The 17,840-nt window shown below is 42.5% G+C and overlaps 1 protein-coding gene across 3 annotated transcripts in view; it reads right to left on the bottom strand.

The window, feature by feature from the left end:
• Nucleotides 1–17,840, bottom strand: part of PRKAG2 (protein kinase AMP-activated non-catalytic subunit gamma 2) — a 185,560-nt gene that overhangs the window by 108,764 nt on the left and 58,956 nt on the right. For all 3 annotated transcript variants that reach the window (XM_085226986.1, XM_085226988.1, XM_085226987.1), the window contains exons 2-3: nucleotides 15,034–15,105; nucleotides 4,881–5,160 (exon numbers count right to left, since the gene is read on the bottom strand). In XM_085226986.1, coding sequence (XP_085083112.1) covers nucleotides 4,881–5,160; nucleotides 15,034–15,105 — 352 coding nt within the window. The remainder of the gene's footprint in view (nucleotides 1–4,880; nucleotides 5,161–15,033; nucleotides 15,106–17,840) is intronic.

Consider the following 17,840-nt stretch of genomic DNA (forward strand, 5'->3'; position numbering starts at 1 on the left):
CTGTGTTCAGCCCTTGGTAGAAAGTTCAATTTCTAATAACTTAAATTTCCTACAACCATGTGCTTTTAATAAAATGTTCACTGTACTTGACGTTAATATGTCTACAGGGATAGCTCCCTAGTTTTCACTCAGTGAAAGAATGCTCTCCTCTTTTATTTGTATGTCTTGTTTCTGATGTGAGAACATACTGTTTCTGAAGCAAAAACTCATGCAAAACCATGGAAAAATGAAATTTGAATTGTGTTTCCTTGCAGTGCAGATCATCCTCCCATGTTTTCTTCAGATCACTGTAGTTTGCAGTACTGAGAGAAAACCTGTGCCGCTTCTTGTTTCCCTGAGCTCTATACCTACTCATACAAACTCACCCAGAGACCAGATGCATTCTCTTTCAGGGTGTGCACTCACAGGTAGCAGAGCTTAAACAGCCAAGACTCAGTAATGCTTTGGAGCACCGGGCTCTGTTTGTCATAGAATCATAGAATGGCTTGGGTTGGAAGGGACCCCAAGGATCACCAAGTTCCAACCCCCCACCACAAGCAGGGCCACCAACCTCTATATCTAATACTAGAGCAGGCTGCCCAGGGCCCCATCCAACCTGGCCTTGAACACCGCCAGGGATGGGGCATCCACAGCCTCCCTGGGCAGCTGTTCCAGCACCTCACCACTCTCCCTGTAAAGAACTTCCCCTGACATCCAATCTAGACCTCCCCTCCTTGAGCTTAAAACCATTCCTTGTCCTGAGAGCCATTAATGCAGTGTCCTAGCAAGCCTACGACAAGTTGAACAGCAGCTCCACAACACCAATGTTGTGGAGTTACTTTTCACAGCACTTCAGACTTGAACACGCACCCATATATTTGCTCTTTGTTCTTGTCTGTGGTGAGCTGGTGTTAGCTCTGTGACAGCTACACCTCACACGTGCATTTCTAAAATTAGAAAATTCTCGTTTGCTCATTTCTTTCTTATCATCTACAAATAATCAAAATGCAATTGCTCAGCATTCCATGGCTGCTCGCTTGCCTACACTTTCAGCAGCAGGTAATGCCAGTAGTGAGCTCCTCACCTCCCACATGCAAACCTCTGCCCTCAGAACACATCCGGCTTTGGGATGTGCACACACACCCCAGCAAGGAGCACATTGAGCCCCTTTCCAGGAAGGAACACAGTGGCTGCAGCATCTGCTGCTTTTCAAGGTGGGACACAGGTCACTGATGCCCCCAGTTTGCTCTTACAAAGCTTTCCCTGCAAACATCTAGCAGCTCATTTTGCAGGAAGGCATCTTCCTTTTCAAGGCAAATAGATTTTGAGGTCAGAGGCAAGGGGTTATGGCCAGATTCTGAAATCGGGTAAATCAAAAGGAAAAGACCCAAAGATGAGGTTTTAGCTATCAACAAAACACAAAATAAAATATTAAAGAACTGCATTAAACCCCCTACATCAAACTGGAAAATGTTTTAACTCTTGTGTCTGCAGATCACTTTTTGTTTTAACTTTGTCTTACCCAAACACTTCATATAAACTGCGTATATTTGAATGGCAAAATACCTTCACTGGGAAAAGAACAGCTACACGGGAAAGAAAACATTGCAAATACTACACACGGTCTTTGAAATGAAAACAAGCTAGGATGAGGTTGCTTCCAAGAAAAACAAGGAATACACAGAGTAACAGGTTAGTGTGTGTTTTGAACAAGGTGTGGGAGGAGGAAGCAGAGGAAAGATGGGGGATGTTATTTACAGCAGAGATGGCATACACTTCCCACACATACTGCTTCAAGACGACAGGCAAAAGGGCTGTAGAATGGATTCAACTCAGGTAAAGTTGGGGAAAAAATCCTTACCAACTCTGTGGACTTCTGCCTGGTGCTTTTTTCAATTGTAGATTGCCTGGATAAAGTGCAGATTTGCTATAAGGCATCTCTTTGGTCCCCTGCTCTGATGCTATGTCACTCCCACCAAGAACATTTTTCTTAATGTCTGCCTGCAGCTGCCTTTGATGCCTCCTGTCCCTTCACTGTGAGCTCCTGAGATGTCCAGCTCTGCCATCTCCATAGCCCCTCATTAGTTAACTAATGAAAGCAAAATGTCTTCTTTTTCTCCTTAGCCCTGTGCTCCAGCCCCCCACCAACCCAGTGTCCTTCACTGGGCTCACTCCAGTACATCCCTGTCTCTCATACATTGGAGCCAAGTGCTGGAGCCAGCATTGCAGCATTAAGCAAAAGGGAATCACCTCCTTCAGCCAGCTGACAATGCTCCTGCTAATGCAGCCCAGCATGCAAGTAATTTTCATTTTAATAGTGCTAACACAGTGCCAAGAGCTGATCGGCTGCAAGGGCAAGCAAGAACAGCAAGCCCATGTGATTTCAGCACGCTGTCATTTTCAGAAGAAATAAAGCAGCCTAAGCCCCATTCACTTTTAACACAGCTATCCCAAGCTGCTTGAGAAAATGGGATTTTAATCACAAAGGATGTGACAATTTTGATCACCAAAGCATTCAAATACCTTGGGAAAGGTGTAGCCATGTGTTGCTTTAGCTCTTAGAGCTCTGCAGCACAGTATCTGCACACATTTGAGGTCTCTGGGCTGAGGAGTCACTGAGAACTCTTGTCACTCAGAAAATGCTGTGCAGGATACAGAGACTCTGTTTTGAGTGGGACTTAACCAATTAAGTTAGTGCTTCGTAATACATAGGGTTATTTTTTCTTTGCAAAGTAGCATGGTGTAAAAGTTTGGACTGTGAAAAATTAAACAATGCAACAGAAATGTTAACTTTCATACATTTCGTGAAGTCCTGAAAAGGTTTTGTTAAATACAATTAAAGACAAATCAGTCAAATACAGTAAATCCTAAGAGCGTAATTCATCACCAACCAGTGTTAAGCACAGTGTAAATAAAACCTGCTTTAATGTGACAGTGAGGCACATGTGTCTGCACGAGCCTCTCCATCAGCGAGCTGAACTATGTGAAAGCACCTGGTATGAAATGCTGATCTTCAAAAAGCTGCAGAATGGGACAAGTCATTGTTTTTATACACATTTTAACCATCACAGCCTCGCAAGAGGCAGCTCCTTCTGCCTTAACAACAAAACCCAGCCAAACCCAGCACAGCTCCTGTGGCCCTCTCTGGAGCAGCAGGGTCATGGGGATCTTCCATCAGCTCAAAAATAGCATGGCCCCATTCCAAGCCTGTTCCTGTGATGTGACCTTATCAAAAGGATTTTGCTGACTACTGAAAGATTCCTTTATTTAATATTCTGATGTACCTAGCTAGGATAAAATTTAAATGGTGCTATTTGATGGGATTACTTTGTTAAAATGTCACAAGATGGCTTTGCTATGCGCTGTGTCTCACTGTTATTCGTGCAGCAGAGAGCTCTTCTTGGTGCACTGAATCAGCAGCTTATTGCCTGTGCAACATTTAAGCCTATCTAGACTAGCAAAAAGAGCTCAAATGGACTTTAATTACTATGAGGCTTGAAACAGAGAGGTGCACAAAAGTGGATTTGAACTTTTAAATAGAGCAGAAAAATGTCCTTGAACAGAAATGATGCCTGCAGTCCACTCGGAGTCCTCCAGAAACATTGGCTCTTTCAGTCTGCTACTGGTGCTTCAGAGAGAGGCAAAGGCTGGGACAGATCACAGAATCACAGAATCACAGAATTGTAGGGGTTGGAAGGGACCTCTAGAGATCATCGAGACCAACTCCCCTGCCAAAGCAGGTTCCCTACACCAGGTCGCAATCTCAACTAAGCTGCAGCAGAACTTCTGGTCAACTAAAAGAAAAATCCATTACGGGTCTGTATAGCTGTGTCAGTGCACACAAAAGTAATGAAAAAATTATTTGTTTTTATTAGAACCTACCTACATTTTAAAGAGAAATTTTCCTGAAGAAAAAGGAAGTGCCTCTTCACAGTTTGTAAGTCACAGAAAGCTATCAATACATTGCAGTAAACACTCAATCAAACTTGGGTATGTGCATCATTAATTCTGTACCTACGTTGTCTCAGAAGGTTTGCCAAAAAATTACCTTTGAGCTATTTCTTCTGTTCCCAGAAAGGAAAACACACCGTGTTCTGACAAACCAACAACCTCAATGCAACAAAGTCATTCCTCTCTTTCCCCTGTAACCAAATCCTCCTCCTACAGCCACTGTCCCCAAGGCAGAGCAGCCACAACCCTTTGTAGATTGGCACTGGGAATCTTCATTCAACAAGAAAGGATTGAAATAGAAGCCTTTTCTCAGTTCTCCTCATTTCTGAGTTGTAGAAATGTTCTTTAGCACATGGGCCATTGAAGAAGACAAATTTGCTCCTAATACAAAGCAGGCAATTGCTCTGAACCATGGAGGTCAGAGCAGTTTTCATACGATTTCATATTCTAGCAGAGCAGTCCAAACACTCCCTTAGTGGTCATTTGATTGGAAACATATCATTTATAACTACCGAGTCAACGCCTCTTTTTCACCTAAAAATGAGACAATTCTCTATGGAGTCTACCAAGCCAAACCTCCCTGAGCTCCCAAGGCGACATCCTTTCTGTGCCCATCTCCACCCCAAGCCCCATGACTGCTCCAGCTCCTCTTGAGTCTGGGAGCTGATGTCCAACCAGCCTTGATGAAACTGCTTGGAAACTGCCTGTGCCACAGAAGCAGGATTTCTAAGCAAAACTCTGATGCATGATTTCCCTCCTCAGCCCTGTATAGGTGTCCTGGAGAAGTCCTTCCCTACTTGCCAGACAAAACCCCCAAATACAGTCAGTGAAAGCGATAACGAACAATTAGCACATGCCTCATCTGCACTTACTTCACTACCGGAGGTAAAGAATGGGCCAAGCCCAGAGGTACTGTGTATCTTCCTGAAATAACATGAGCAATTTCTTACTTTTTCTTGATCTGGAGAAAAACTTGATGCCCCCAGGAGAGGTAGACGGGTTAGAATTGGGGGAGGACTCTTTGGAGGAGGACCTGAAGATCCCACTGAAGCTCATTCGACGTGGGGAGCGTGGGGGAGACTCCTGGTAGGGGAAGGGGAAGACAGTTTTGGGTGAGCCAGGGCTATGTTTGGATCTCACAGGGGCAGAAACAGGGCTGGAAGGTCGGTTCTGGAGCCCTTTTGAGAAAATGCCTTTCGAAGGACTGCCTGCAGAGTAGCTTTCTTCCACCTGAGGAGGAGAGAAAAAAGAAGAAAAAGAGAAATCACCATCAATTCAATTCAGTTTGTGCCATTAGAATCTCAGAGCTTGTCTCAACATGGTCACTTCTGTTTATTCCAGCTGTGGGTTAGCCAGACCTTCCCAATGTCAGCCTGCACTGCCATGCAGATGTGAGTGTGCCACCTCACTGGGCTCATTGCTGTTAAAGATGTCTTGAATTTCACAAAAATTTAAAACTATGTGCATGAACTTTATTATCACACATACACTGCAGGATATTTTTTACCAGGTTTATTTGCTGCACATTCCCATTCCTTCCCCAGAAAACTGAAAGGTGGGTGGCAATAAATTTATTAAGGGCAGTGAATGACCTCCTTTAAGCTAACACAGCACCCTGAAGCCTCCGTTCTGCATTTAAGCACCCATCTGTAGTACTGAAATCTCCACTGCACAATGAGCGCAGCAGAGAGCATGAGTTCTCAGTGCCAAACACTGCCATGGGGGTTTAAACTCTAGTCTCAAAATAGAACAATCATTCTAGAGTGGCAATATTACAAATAATTAGCCCAGCCTCCAGCTTGGGCATGACCTTTCTAACAGCTCTGTCCCTTCAGTGATCTGTGCTGGCTTTCCAGCTAGCATGAATACCTACACACAACACAGCACTGCACTGTGCAGGCTCATCTGGAGAGGTGAAGGGGAAAAGCCCAGAAAAACAAACCAAAAAAAAAAAAGAAGCAAAGATGAATTTCTTCCCGCATACAATTAACAGAAGCCTACACAAACTGCTGTGGGATTGGCCCAGGCCTGAGCTATATGCAGAGTTTATTTCCTCCTGGATGCACAAAATATTTCTATAGGCACAAAGCTTCTTTTTTAGCTGGGGTCATTAATTAAGGGTTCTGTTCCTGGGGATCAGTGGGGATCACCCACAGTGTCAGTGGGTTTCAGGTCTTCAGTGAAAGTGGAAGGAAAGGCCATGGCTCTTGTGCCCATGGGCACAGCATGCTGCCTTCTGCATGAGGTGTGATGGGGTTTGAGTCTTTTGCATGCTTGCTCCTCGCTCCCAGTATGCAAAGCAAAAGGGATGCATGTATGTATGGAGCATTAAACAACTGCTGTCTGCTAGGTGCACATTATATATCAGTGAAGCTGAGTAAATGTGTTGCTGCCATGGGAGGAATGGTAGGAAAAATAATACATTTATTAGAATCACAGAATCATAGAATGCCTTAGATTGGAAGACACCTCAAAGATCATCAAATTCCAAACTCCGTGCGGTGGGCTGGCTGCCCTCCATGGGACCAGGCTGCCCCATCTAACCTGGCCTTGAGCACCTCCAGGAATGGGGCATCCACAGCTCTCTTGGCAGCCTATGCCAGTGCCTCACCACCTCACCACTCTCTGAGTAAAATATTTCTTCTTTACATCTAACCAAAATGTTTCCTGTGTTAGTTTAAAGCCATTCCCCTTTGTCCCATCACTATTAGACCATGTAAAAAGTCACTTCCTCCTGTTTGTAAGCTCCCTTCAAGCACAGGAAGGCTGCAATGATGTCTCCCTAGAGCCTTCTCTTCTGTAAGCTAAACAAGCCCAGTTCCCTCAGCCTTTCCTTGTAGGAGAGATGCTTCAGCCTCTTGATCATATTCATGGCCCTCGGATGAAAGAAAAGATGAAAGCTGGGATGAGTCTTGCTCTGTGGAAACCACAGAAGGGCCTGCAGTAGTTCCTCATCCTCACTTGGGAAAATTTCCAACCTGAAAGGGTGGTGGCATTTGGTCTGAAAGATGGACACCAGCAGCCTGGGCCAGCAGCTGGAGCATGGAGATGTCTGGCAAGACGCTCAACTGCTTTTCATCCCTGCACATTTATTTCTTACTACCTTTGCCTTTGCAGAAGAGCTATAGGAGTAGTTGTCCTCGAGGGGAAATCTTTGGAAAGGATAAATCAATTCAAACTAACGCACTGGGTATCAGAAGCAACAACAGACTCTTGACAGTATTCATCAGAGAAGAAAATACAGTGTCTCCTTTTCTTCTCTTTTCTTTTTCCACTCTCACTCTCCTGTCTTTTAATAAATAAAGACACCCTCTTGCTCAGTCAACGCCTTGACTCCACTCTGAGTCTTAATTCAGAGGGGTTGGGATCAATATAATGAAACACAGGTCACTTTGGCTTGCAAATCTCCTTCAGTGCTTCTCCACGTCCTCTGGCACAAACACCATCTCATGGTGAGTCAAGAAGAATCAAGCACAGTCCCTCAAGTGAGACCTGGAATAATTAACAGATTATAAATAAATTAATAAACTCCACTTTTGTTATGGGTAAATAGCTCCTAAGAGAAACTTCTTCAAGAAAGCTCATTAGCTTTATTAAAACAGCATCTGTAAATCACCTGAGACTACCTACACAGTGTTTGCTGCCCAGCTGTGCAGCCCAGGAAACAACCGTGCAGTGCAGCAGCATCTCCACTCACTGCAATGCAACCAGGTCTACTGCCAAATCTACTGCCTGAAAGTTGGGAGCAAGAAGTATGTTTTCATGTTCATTTTAACTGCAATATAAATCCGATGCTACCTCCGTAATTTCAGACTGTTTCCAGGAATGTAATTTCATTATCATTTTTTCCTAGACTGACAAGCCATGGAATTGTAAAACTAGGAGAAGGACATCCTTCTGGTGCCACCTTTAATATCTTATGCATATTTTTTGCATGCTTACTTGGTAATTACAAAACACCAGTAGGAAACCCTTCGAAAGTCTATACTATCCTCACATCCTCAAGGAACAATTTGCCAAATAACATCAGTATTCTCCTGCACGCACAAGCCAGACATGGAGCAAATCGTTCTCCAATTCTGAGCAGAAGCAGCAGGATGTTTTCTTTTACTGCAATCACAATCCACTACTTTCTATCGTGCCAGGCAGATGAATTAGTTAATTGCTAGAGCACCAGGGGCACGCTGCTAAATACACATGTGCATGCTACTAAATTAAAGGAAATTACTACAACAAATTCTTCTCCAGCTGTTCCACACATTAATTACACACAGGTTACATCCACCGACAAAGAGGATAAATACCTATGATTTTGCTTTGGGAATTATATCAGTATTTCTTTCTTGGAATCTTAATTGAAGCCAGTGGTTGTGAGTTTTAAAAGATGATTGATGTCCATGCATCAGCTGGGAATGCAGAAGAATCTCTGCCGTGGAATAAACTGTAGCAACCCATGCAGATTCTGCACGATGACTCCAGCAGGAGTGCTGGAGGAAGGCTGCACAGCTAGATGGATCATCAGCCTGTTCTTCACGTGTTTTGGGCTCATTCCCTGAAGCTATGACAGACAGGTGGGCACAAGGAAAAGTCAACTTCTGAGCACAGGTCTGCAGGGAATGGAGATGCTGGAGTAAAGCTACATCAGCAGGAGTGTAATAAAAGAACATATGAGTGCAAGTGCAACCCTACCTATGTCAATCCGTTCCCCAGGGAAGCTGGGCAGCCAAGCAGACACCCATGGTACATTATATGAGCTGCTTTGGTTGTTCAAGGTTAACCCAGTTACTTTACATAGAGCTGAGTAAATATAGACAAAAGTGCTGCAAGACTGCTATCTCTGGAGCACAAAAGGATCCTCAGCTGGGGACCAGGGAAAAACTGCTCTGTTTTACAAACTGAATGATCTTCATCAGGCTCCTAAAATGTATCTAGAACTGGCTGCTGTTGAGAATAAAGCAATAAAATGAGAGGTGCCTTATACTCCTTTCTATCTAGGAGACCTGCTTTCAATTTCCTGAATGGAATGTAAAGTGATAGCGTGGCACCTGCCTGAGCTGGACAGCTCTGGAAGATTCCATCTCAGGAAGCAGCATCCTCATAGCTCCTTGGTCATCTCACCATGGGTCATCTCTCCCTAACCTCCTCTTTCTTTCTCACAGCAATGCACAATAATGGCTCAGAGCCTTCCACTTATGGAGCAGCAGATCTGCATCTTCATTTCTCATTGTCGTTTTTCAATGCACTCCTCAATGACAAAATCCCAGCATAAACCAGACTGCACACGGCCACTCTGCTTCAGTGACACAGCAGGACTGTGCCTAAGCCCATTCTGGACCACAGTCCTTAACCTTTCTTACATACTGCTACTCTAGATGTATTCCAGGTGAACAACCATGTATCTTGTGCTGTTAAGAATTACCTGTCCTGAAGATCATCCAGATTTTCCTGTCCCTCCACCCAACAGTCTTCTTTTTGACAACAGCCTGGCATCTTTCCCTTCTTCGAACTGTGAGAAAACTTCAACTGTTTTCTCACCTAACTTGCAATTCTTCATCTTGCTTTACAAGATATATTAAAACACCTCATATTTAATCACTACCATATGGTAATCCCCACTGCAGTGCACTGAGACCAAACTATTTACACTTCACTGCAAACCATTCTCTTGTCACCCACACAAAATCCATCTCAGTCCTGCTTCTTCCCACTCACACACACAAATCTTCTCCACACTGCCCTTTTCTTTCCCATGCTTTGTATTGAAAATCCAATTCCTCTTCTGTTTTGCAAAGTGTAGCCCTCTATAAGAAGGCATTTGTGCTGACAACTTAAAATTGAAGGACTTCTTAACTGCAAGGAAGAGAAGAGTCCTGCCAAAGAGACGTGGACAGAAAAATAAATGAGCTGTGCTGAGAAGACCAACCACAAATAGGTGGACTGTGCCAGAGCCAGGGAACCCTGCTTCTGTCCTTGTCCCTTGCAGCACCTCACTGCAGCCAGCTCCCCAGGCCTTTCATAGGCACACAGCCTTCTTCAGAAGATTCCTTCATTACCTGCTTCAGGAAACACGAAGATAAGGCACTTCCTTGGATTTCCACTTTACTTCCAAATTTGGACAAATTCTTCTCTCCTTGGATGTGCCATCTTTCCTGTTTGTGCTGACCAACTCCTGCAGTGATCCCTTCCTGCCTGCCGTGGGACTTACACAGCTCAGTAGCCCTGAAAAATCTTCATCTCTGATTCAGTTGCTGGGGAATTTAGATTCACTTTCAGAACAGACCAAATTAAAACCTGTCTGGAATGTGAATGGGCTCAAGCTAAACTGTCTGAAAGCTTCAAAATATTTCTGAATTTATATGAAAGTTATTAAATGCAACTGAGCTCTGCTCCTTTTTCTCCAGCTCTAAGTAGTTAGGATGCTTATGAAGCATTTGAGTTTTTTATGCTTTTACAACAGTGATTTATTTCACCTTAATTTTGGTTCTTTGCCTTGAAAAATCCAGAAGGCAAAAATCACCTCCCACCACCCTTGTCAGGGACAGTAAGCACAATTAAGGACGACACACGAGATAGATGTCTGCACTTATTTCTTGCCCTCGTGCTGAATCTCTACAAAGAAGCCCTTTAATAAACTTAATTGGATGATTCCCTTATTATGGTGGAATAAAAGAGCTCACAGAATCACAAGAGCTGACTTCGTTAGACCAAAAGGTAATGAAGGACTTACTCTCCTGGGCATCATGTGGTTACATTCACCCCCATTAGTTCCCTCGGTTCTGCATGAGCAAGAACAATTGAGATGACAACATGTTTTACAGGATCAGAGATGTCACTTCCCAAAATTAAAGCCCAATGACACTTCCCAAATTAAAATACAATGGGATGCGGCTGGCTGATCTGGCAGGCTCAGAGTGCCTGGTATGGCTGTAGGGTTGGGATTAGGCTTCCCACAGCAAGCAGGTCTGCTCAAAGGCAGGAGCAGGGCAGGGAAGGAAGAGCAAGTCTGGCTCCAGGTGAGAGCAGGATGGCTCCAGGCTCCATTTCCTAACACAAAGTGTTTCTGGCAAAGCAGTGCAGGGCCGTGCAACAGTTGTCACTTATGTCCTCATTCTGAGCCTCACTGCATCCACTGCCGGTGCCCCATGTCTGCTTGGGACACACTGCCTGTCCTTCCTGCTGAGGCCAGCTCACTGATCACAAAGCAATGGATAATTAAAGGCTGAGAAAAAAGAGATCAAAAGGAGATTTGTTATCCAGCGAAGGAGAAAGGGGGTAAAAATAGGGTATTTTTTGCTTCTTCTCCCTGTTCCACCGTTTATGAGTCACTGCACAAAACAAAAACAATGCTGGGAGCAGAACCAGGACAAAGTGCTCGTCTGAGCCCATCAGCATCGTCCTGCATTACTGGCAGCAGAACTGTGGGATGATGACAAATGCAGTCATAACAAAGCCTATGTTTTGCCCTATTCCTTTGTTTGCTCATCTAAAAACCAAAGTAATCCTTCAGCCACGGTGTCACATCCAGAATCCACGTACAGATGATTATCTACAGCTATTCTCAAAATCTAACCAAGCTTCGTGGCAGACTTTCCAAACAACCAGGTCTGCTCCCAGGTGCAACTGCTCCATTTGGACAACCTGAACTACTTGCAAAATGTGTTTCAGTGACTCAGGTCATTTTGCATTCAAGAGTTTCCTGTTCAGAATTTATTACTTTCTCCCCTCTCGTTTTTGTATGAACTGCACACATCAGTAATGAGCCTGTATTTCTTTCAAGTCACTGATAAAGTATTATACAGTATAACAACAGTATGTTTTCCCTGCCTAGAAACAAAATTTTCCACTGATGAGTCCCAACTCATTTAATCATCCAAGCTTTACTTCATAGGCTCCCATATCTGTTCAGCATCATTCCATTTTCTTAAATCTAAATATCTTGTGCTTCTTTTTTATATACATGACACCAACACCATTACATTTTCCAACCAAATTTATAATCTCCTTGAAAACCCAAATTTGCCCACTTATAACTGTTTGCCATTAATTCCAATCAAAGTGAGTCTACTATAATAGCATCATTAACTATCCAACATTAGATATTTCACTGTTTTACCCAGGAGTAATGTCACGCTGACAAATCTGCAAATTATCCTAATTGCAGATGGTGTAAATATTAACAAAATAATTGCTTTTTTCCAGTCTTTTGCAACCTCATCTCTGCTCCCAGATTTATTCAAAATTAGCACTAGTCACAGAAAGCTCTGCCAATCCATTCAGAGCTGTTTTATCAGAGTTGTTTGGGTTTAGCTGTAGCATCTTCCATCTTACACACACTTAAGCCATTCATAAGATAGAGCTGCCATTATCACATAAGATAAACATCTCACCTACTTCTTCACCGTGCAGAGAACAGTCAATGCATACTTCTTTTTCAAGCTTCCATCTACAGCTTATAACAAACATCCTATAATGATCCCGTGAGGCCATTCCTCCTTCAAGAATTCATGCCATTTCTGGAGAGTCTCAGTTTGAATATGGGGCAATCAGCAAACCAGTTGTTCTAGACAAAGCCACCACAAGTATTAAAGCACTTTGTGAGGCAGTGAGAAGTGTCAGAATACCTGCAGCTGACACAAGAGCTACTGTGCTGCATCACATTGTGCCAAACATTCCGTGTGAGAGTCTGCAGAGTATTATACTTTGCCTTCAACAGAGGAAGGTCAAAACCACCTCTGTCCCCCTCCTTCCTTCAGGTCATAAAGGAAAGAAAAATACATCGGCTATAATAATAATCATGTCAGTGAGAAGTGATTAAGGCTGAACTTCAGGAAATATGTGACACATTCCCACTTCTGTCAAAAAATTCCTATGTGAATCTGAACAAGTAATTCCGCACTTAAGTTTCCTGGTTGCAAAGTGAGGGTTATTGTCACAGGATAATGATTGAGAGGCACTCACACACTGAAGTGCTGAGAATCCTTGTGAAAAATGTTAATACAATTTCTAAAAGGTTTTCACAAAGATCAGTGGTACTAAATTAATGGCAGATTGGAAAGGCAGGCTGTGAGCTACTCTTCTCTGACTTGACATATAGCCCAGCTAACAGAAGAGTTCAGCAAAGGAAGAGAGATGTCCTTTGATTAATTGCCAGTCTCCAACACTACTGGTGAATGGAAAAGCCATGCTGCTGATGAAATACTGACTTATGGTGTACAAAAGGTATACAACACTTTGTGATTTCAGACTTGGACAAAGGAAACCCATTTTACATGAAGGACAACAGTAAAAATTAGGAGCTTCTTTATATTGCACCAGAAGGACCTGGAAAACTTTTAGTTTAAATTAAATAAGATACTGCAATCTGATGGTGGCCATCAATTACTAACTATAAAGATCCCATCCTTCACATTAAGGACAAAAATTTAAGATGAGCTGCAATAAATTTTATTTGATGATCTGTTTCTTATTGGAAGTTGGGCACTGTCAGCTGGTCTGACAGTGAGTTCTGTTCAACACATGCAACAAAATGGTAAAAGGCCTTACCTGTCAGATAAATAAACCATATTGGATATCGAGCCCCAGTTGCACTGTTATTTCAAAATCCACACTTGCACATGCAGAACTTGACCCAAGTTTTGGGGAAAAAAAATGGCGTTCACAAAAAACATTGGGGGAATGGTTTTAATCTCAGGATGGGAAGGTTTAGATTCAATGTCAAGGGGAAGTTGTTCACAAAGTGAGTGGAAAGGTGCTGGCACAGGCTTCCCAGAGAGGTGCCCCATCCTTGGAGATGTTCAAGGCCAGGTTGGATGAGGCCCTGGGCAGATTGGTCTAGCATTGGATATGGAGGTTGGTAGCCCTGCATATGGCAAGGGGTTGGAGCTTGATGATCCTTGAGGTCCCTTCCAACCCAAGCCATTCTATGATTCTATGATTCTATGAAACTGCAAAAGGGGATGACTACTTTAATGTTCTTCCAGTTTTTCCCAAGAAAACCACTCATGAAAAAACTGTTCCAAGACTGATAAGAGAAAAAACAAGGAGTTCATAAATGGTAAAACTGAAGTTGTTTAACAGTATCACAAAATATTACACATGAGCAACATCAGCTTTGATATATCTTCTTCTTCAGGATCAAAATTCATATGGCCTCTTCACCTTTCCTTGGGAAAAATCAAGCTCCAGTTAGGAACACCTGCACTCTTTCAGCATGTCATCATATTGGCCACTTTATTCAGACCCACCAAATAAGAGCATTTTGGTAACACCGTATTTTAGCTTCCCTGGCATCTACAAGAGTTGCTCTGTGTTTATCAGTGACTCCTACATCACAGTCCTAAAAGGTCCAGCGCAGAAAAGAACAAGGCCAACGTTATAAATATATTCAGTTACTGATGGATTGCAGAAGTTTTTTTTAAACAATTGTCCTTTGCCACAAGGTGCAAAGGCATAGAGATGCACGCTGTCAGCAGAGTTAAATTATTATCATTCTAGATGCAGATTAGCTTCACTAAGGAGATATTTATCGTTTCACCTGCCTTGAACTATAACTGCAGACTCACTGACAAATGGCCTCCCTATAGAAAGGTCCATATCCTTGTAAATATTGCCACAAGTCTGCTGTGTTGCTATAGATTAGCTTTTGAGATATCTACTATTGTTCAGAAGGGTATCTCTCATCACCAAGTCTGTAACTTGGTTGGCAGGAGGTCTACGTTTGGCAGATCAACTCATATGTCAAAGTTCTGTGAAAATTATGAGGCCAGGAACACGAGGCACTGCACTTCTGTAGCAACACCACACATTTTGGCAGCTGCTTTCCTGAGAATACAGTAATCCAGTATCACTCCATCAAATTACAATGTTATACAACACATCTGCGGTATCTAAAGGAACCGAGGTTATCGTTCTTTACAGGTGACAGCATTAAGCGCTGTCATGATAAGGCCTGCAGAAGTCACAGTGTTTGCCTGAGGGTATCGCTTTCAACAGGTAAATGGCAGGAAAGATAAAAACCCTGAGACTTCTCCAAGTCTAAGGAATTGTGGTTATCACCAAGGACTCAGCAACTACAGTGAAGGTGAAGGTTTGGAAATATCCTACCTTGCGAGAAGCATTTTTGTCTGCGTTCTCCACATCACCGTCCAAGAATGGCATGGCAAAAGAGCTGAGATCCTGATGGGAGAGAGAAGAAAAAATGATGTCCTATAGTAATGTCTCCTTCCTTATATCAGAGCATCTCATGTATGTAGCCCACAGTTCTATCTCCAAAGCTCCTGCTGCTTTACCCATAGCTACTGCTGGAAAGGATAACACAGGATCTGACATTTCTCCTTGCACGGCAAGGAGAACAGATTTAAGTAACTTGTGAATAGGGAGTCCTTAGAAGCACTCCCAGTACATCACTATCAAAAGGCACTCAGTATCCGCACAGCCACATTGGAAGGTCCTGTGCTGAAACTTTCAAAGGGAGGTACCCAAATCCCACGGAAAAAAATATAGCAGGAAATTACAGTCTAACTATAGCCCCTCGCTCAGCAAAAGACCGATGTGGCCTTTAGTGGGGACTGCAGTCTTTCTTCAAGGAGTATTTATGGCAACAAACAGAACCTGAATGAGAATATGTTGATGTTCTCAAAATGCAGACATGGTGTCTGAGGATGGAATAACCAACTCATTTTCACAAGGCAGAGAGGAGCCCCCTGTTCTGTGCCACTAACAAAAACAAAGCCATAAAAGAAGCACACATGCTCATCTTTAACTAACAAAAACAAGATGCAATTATGTTCTACCTCCTGCCGTCTGTTCTGTTTATGCTACCTCATGTCCCAGTCATGGGATTTTTAGGGCTCCTAATGAAGTTTTCTGTGTTAGTGTCAAGTTTAGCATCTGTTTGATCAGAAAAGTAGATAATGAGTAACTGTATGAGCACAAACACGGGTTGGCAGCACTGTATGCTGAAGAACTGAGGCCTGGATCCCAAACCTTGATCTCAATGTCAGGAAAACATGCTCAGCGCAGAACCTGCCTGGCGCAAAGCATCACCCTTTAAATGTAATGATTCAGTGCTTCTCTACCACCACATCTGCATCTCATTTAAAACTGTTCAAAACAAAAATAAATAGCAATTTCACATAAACCTAATTTGAGATTAAATAGAGCTTAATTAAAAATTAGCACAGGCTGGGATGTCTGCAAGGCTTGCTTGCCAAAGGCCTTCAGAATTCAGAACAGCCACGAGTCTAATCACATCACATTGTATAATCATACTAAATCCAAACTGCTCAAAAATGTGTATAATTCAGGCGTAATCCTTGCAAATGTTTGAAAATATTCTAGTTACATAACAAACAACAAAAATAAGGAACAAAATATTGAATTACTGGAAGCGAAGCATTTGGGAGTTAGTCATGCCAAGCTGGAAAGGGAAAAAGAAAAGCAACCCCACTTGGCCAAACTGGCCTTGAGTCCCTAGGCCACAAACCAAAGCATCCATGACATATCAGTGTGCTCTGAGCTCTACTCATGCAAATTCAAAGCACCAACTGAGCTATATAGTGTCACCCTCATCGCCACACATTGACATGTGTTTCATGTCGTGCTCAGTGGAAATGGAAATGTAAGCAAATATCTCAAAACCAAAAGAAGAGTTGATCAATTTCAGCTTTTGTTTTCACTGTTACCAAGATTTGACAAAAGCTGACCCAGGCACCACAGGACCTTAAGCACTTCTGTATTAATCTGCTTATTCCTACCATTAATTAGGAGCAAAATGATTTACATGCTCCAATAAAATTAATCAGCCATAAGCAGTGTTTATAAACATTGTCAATACATGAATTAGTATATTCGTACTTACTGTATTACTGCAAGACTTAAATAATACATCTCTGAGAAGAAGTTTAAGAGCCAAATGGAAAGTTACACAAAAACACATCCCTTTGTGTTTATTTTAATTTAGCCAAAGGATTTACCAACATTTTCCTCTACCCATCTTTGGTAGTGAAGAAGCTGGAATTTGATGTGTGCTAAGTCATTTTCCATGCAATAAATCAAGCAAATAATCTCTTCTGAGCCACATGTTGGTGTCCCTGTATTACTACTTTTTTCATTTGCAGAGGGGAAACTTGCAGCTTGGGAAGGCTGAAGCCTGGGAGAAGAAAGTGTGTTTTGAAGGGACATATACCTAGCAATTACAGCAGACAATGCTGTCTACTGTAGGAACAGCTGGGAATGAAACCATAATTTCACTTCTGAGCAGAAGATTTCAAAAACAGGAAGAGGTAGGCAGGCAGAATTATTTTCCAATGAGCTGAATTTCAGTTGCCAGTTACAACTCCAAGCTTAAAAATGGATACATGCTATGTTCTAGAGCCTAAAAACATCATGAAACCCACCTGATGACTTTATTCTAATTCGTAACTGTTAGATACCATGGAGGTGTGCTTTCTTCATCCATTTTCAAATGCAGGAGATTTTTGAAATAGGACATCTCTACTTCTAAGCAGAAATTACTGGAGCTATACCAGAGCCAGCAGGACAGCACAAGACCCCTCTTAGTCTGCTTGAGAACATTTTAAACAGCATGATAATTTTGAGTGCTCTGATAAAGCCTGTAATTGCAGCTGCTACCTAACAGTTTCTTCACCTTCTACTTCCTCATGGGACTGCAGTTACTGAAGGAAAGAATGGATAGATGAAAAGCCGAGCTACAAACACTGCTCTGTCAGTTCCAACCACTTGGTTAAACAAGGAAATAATTGCGTGCTTGTTTTTTCTTTTCACAAATCTCTGTAGAAGACAGACCAGATATCTATTTCTTTCTTTTATTGCTCTTCATTCAGAAACATATGCAGCTACAAGGTTGATGATGAGTATCTCTTAAAAAAAAAAAAAGAAAGAAAAGAAAA

The sequence above is a fragment of the Meleagris gallopavo genome, chromosome 6, assembly GCF_905368555.1.
Source record: "Meleagris gallopavo chromosome 6, MGAL_WU_HG_1.1, whole genome shotgun sequence".
Classification (NCBI taxonomy): Eukaryota; Metazoa; Chordata; class Aves; order Galliformes; family Phasianidae; genus Meleagris; species Meleagris gallopavo.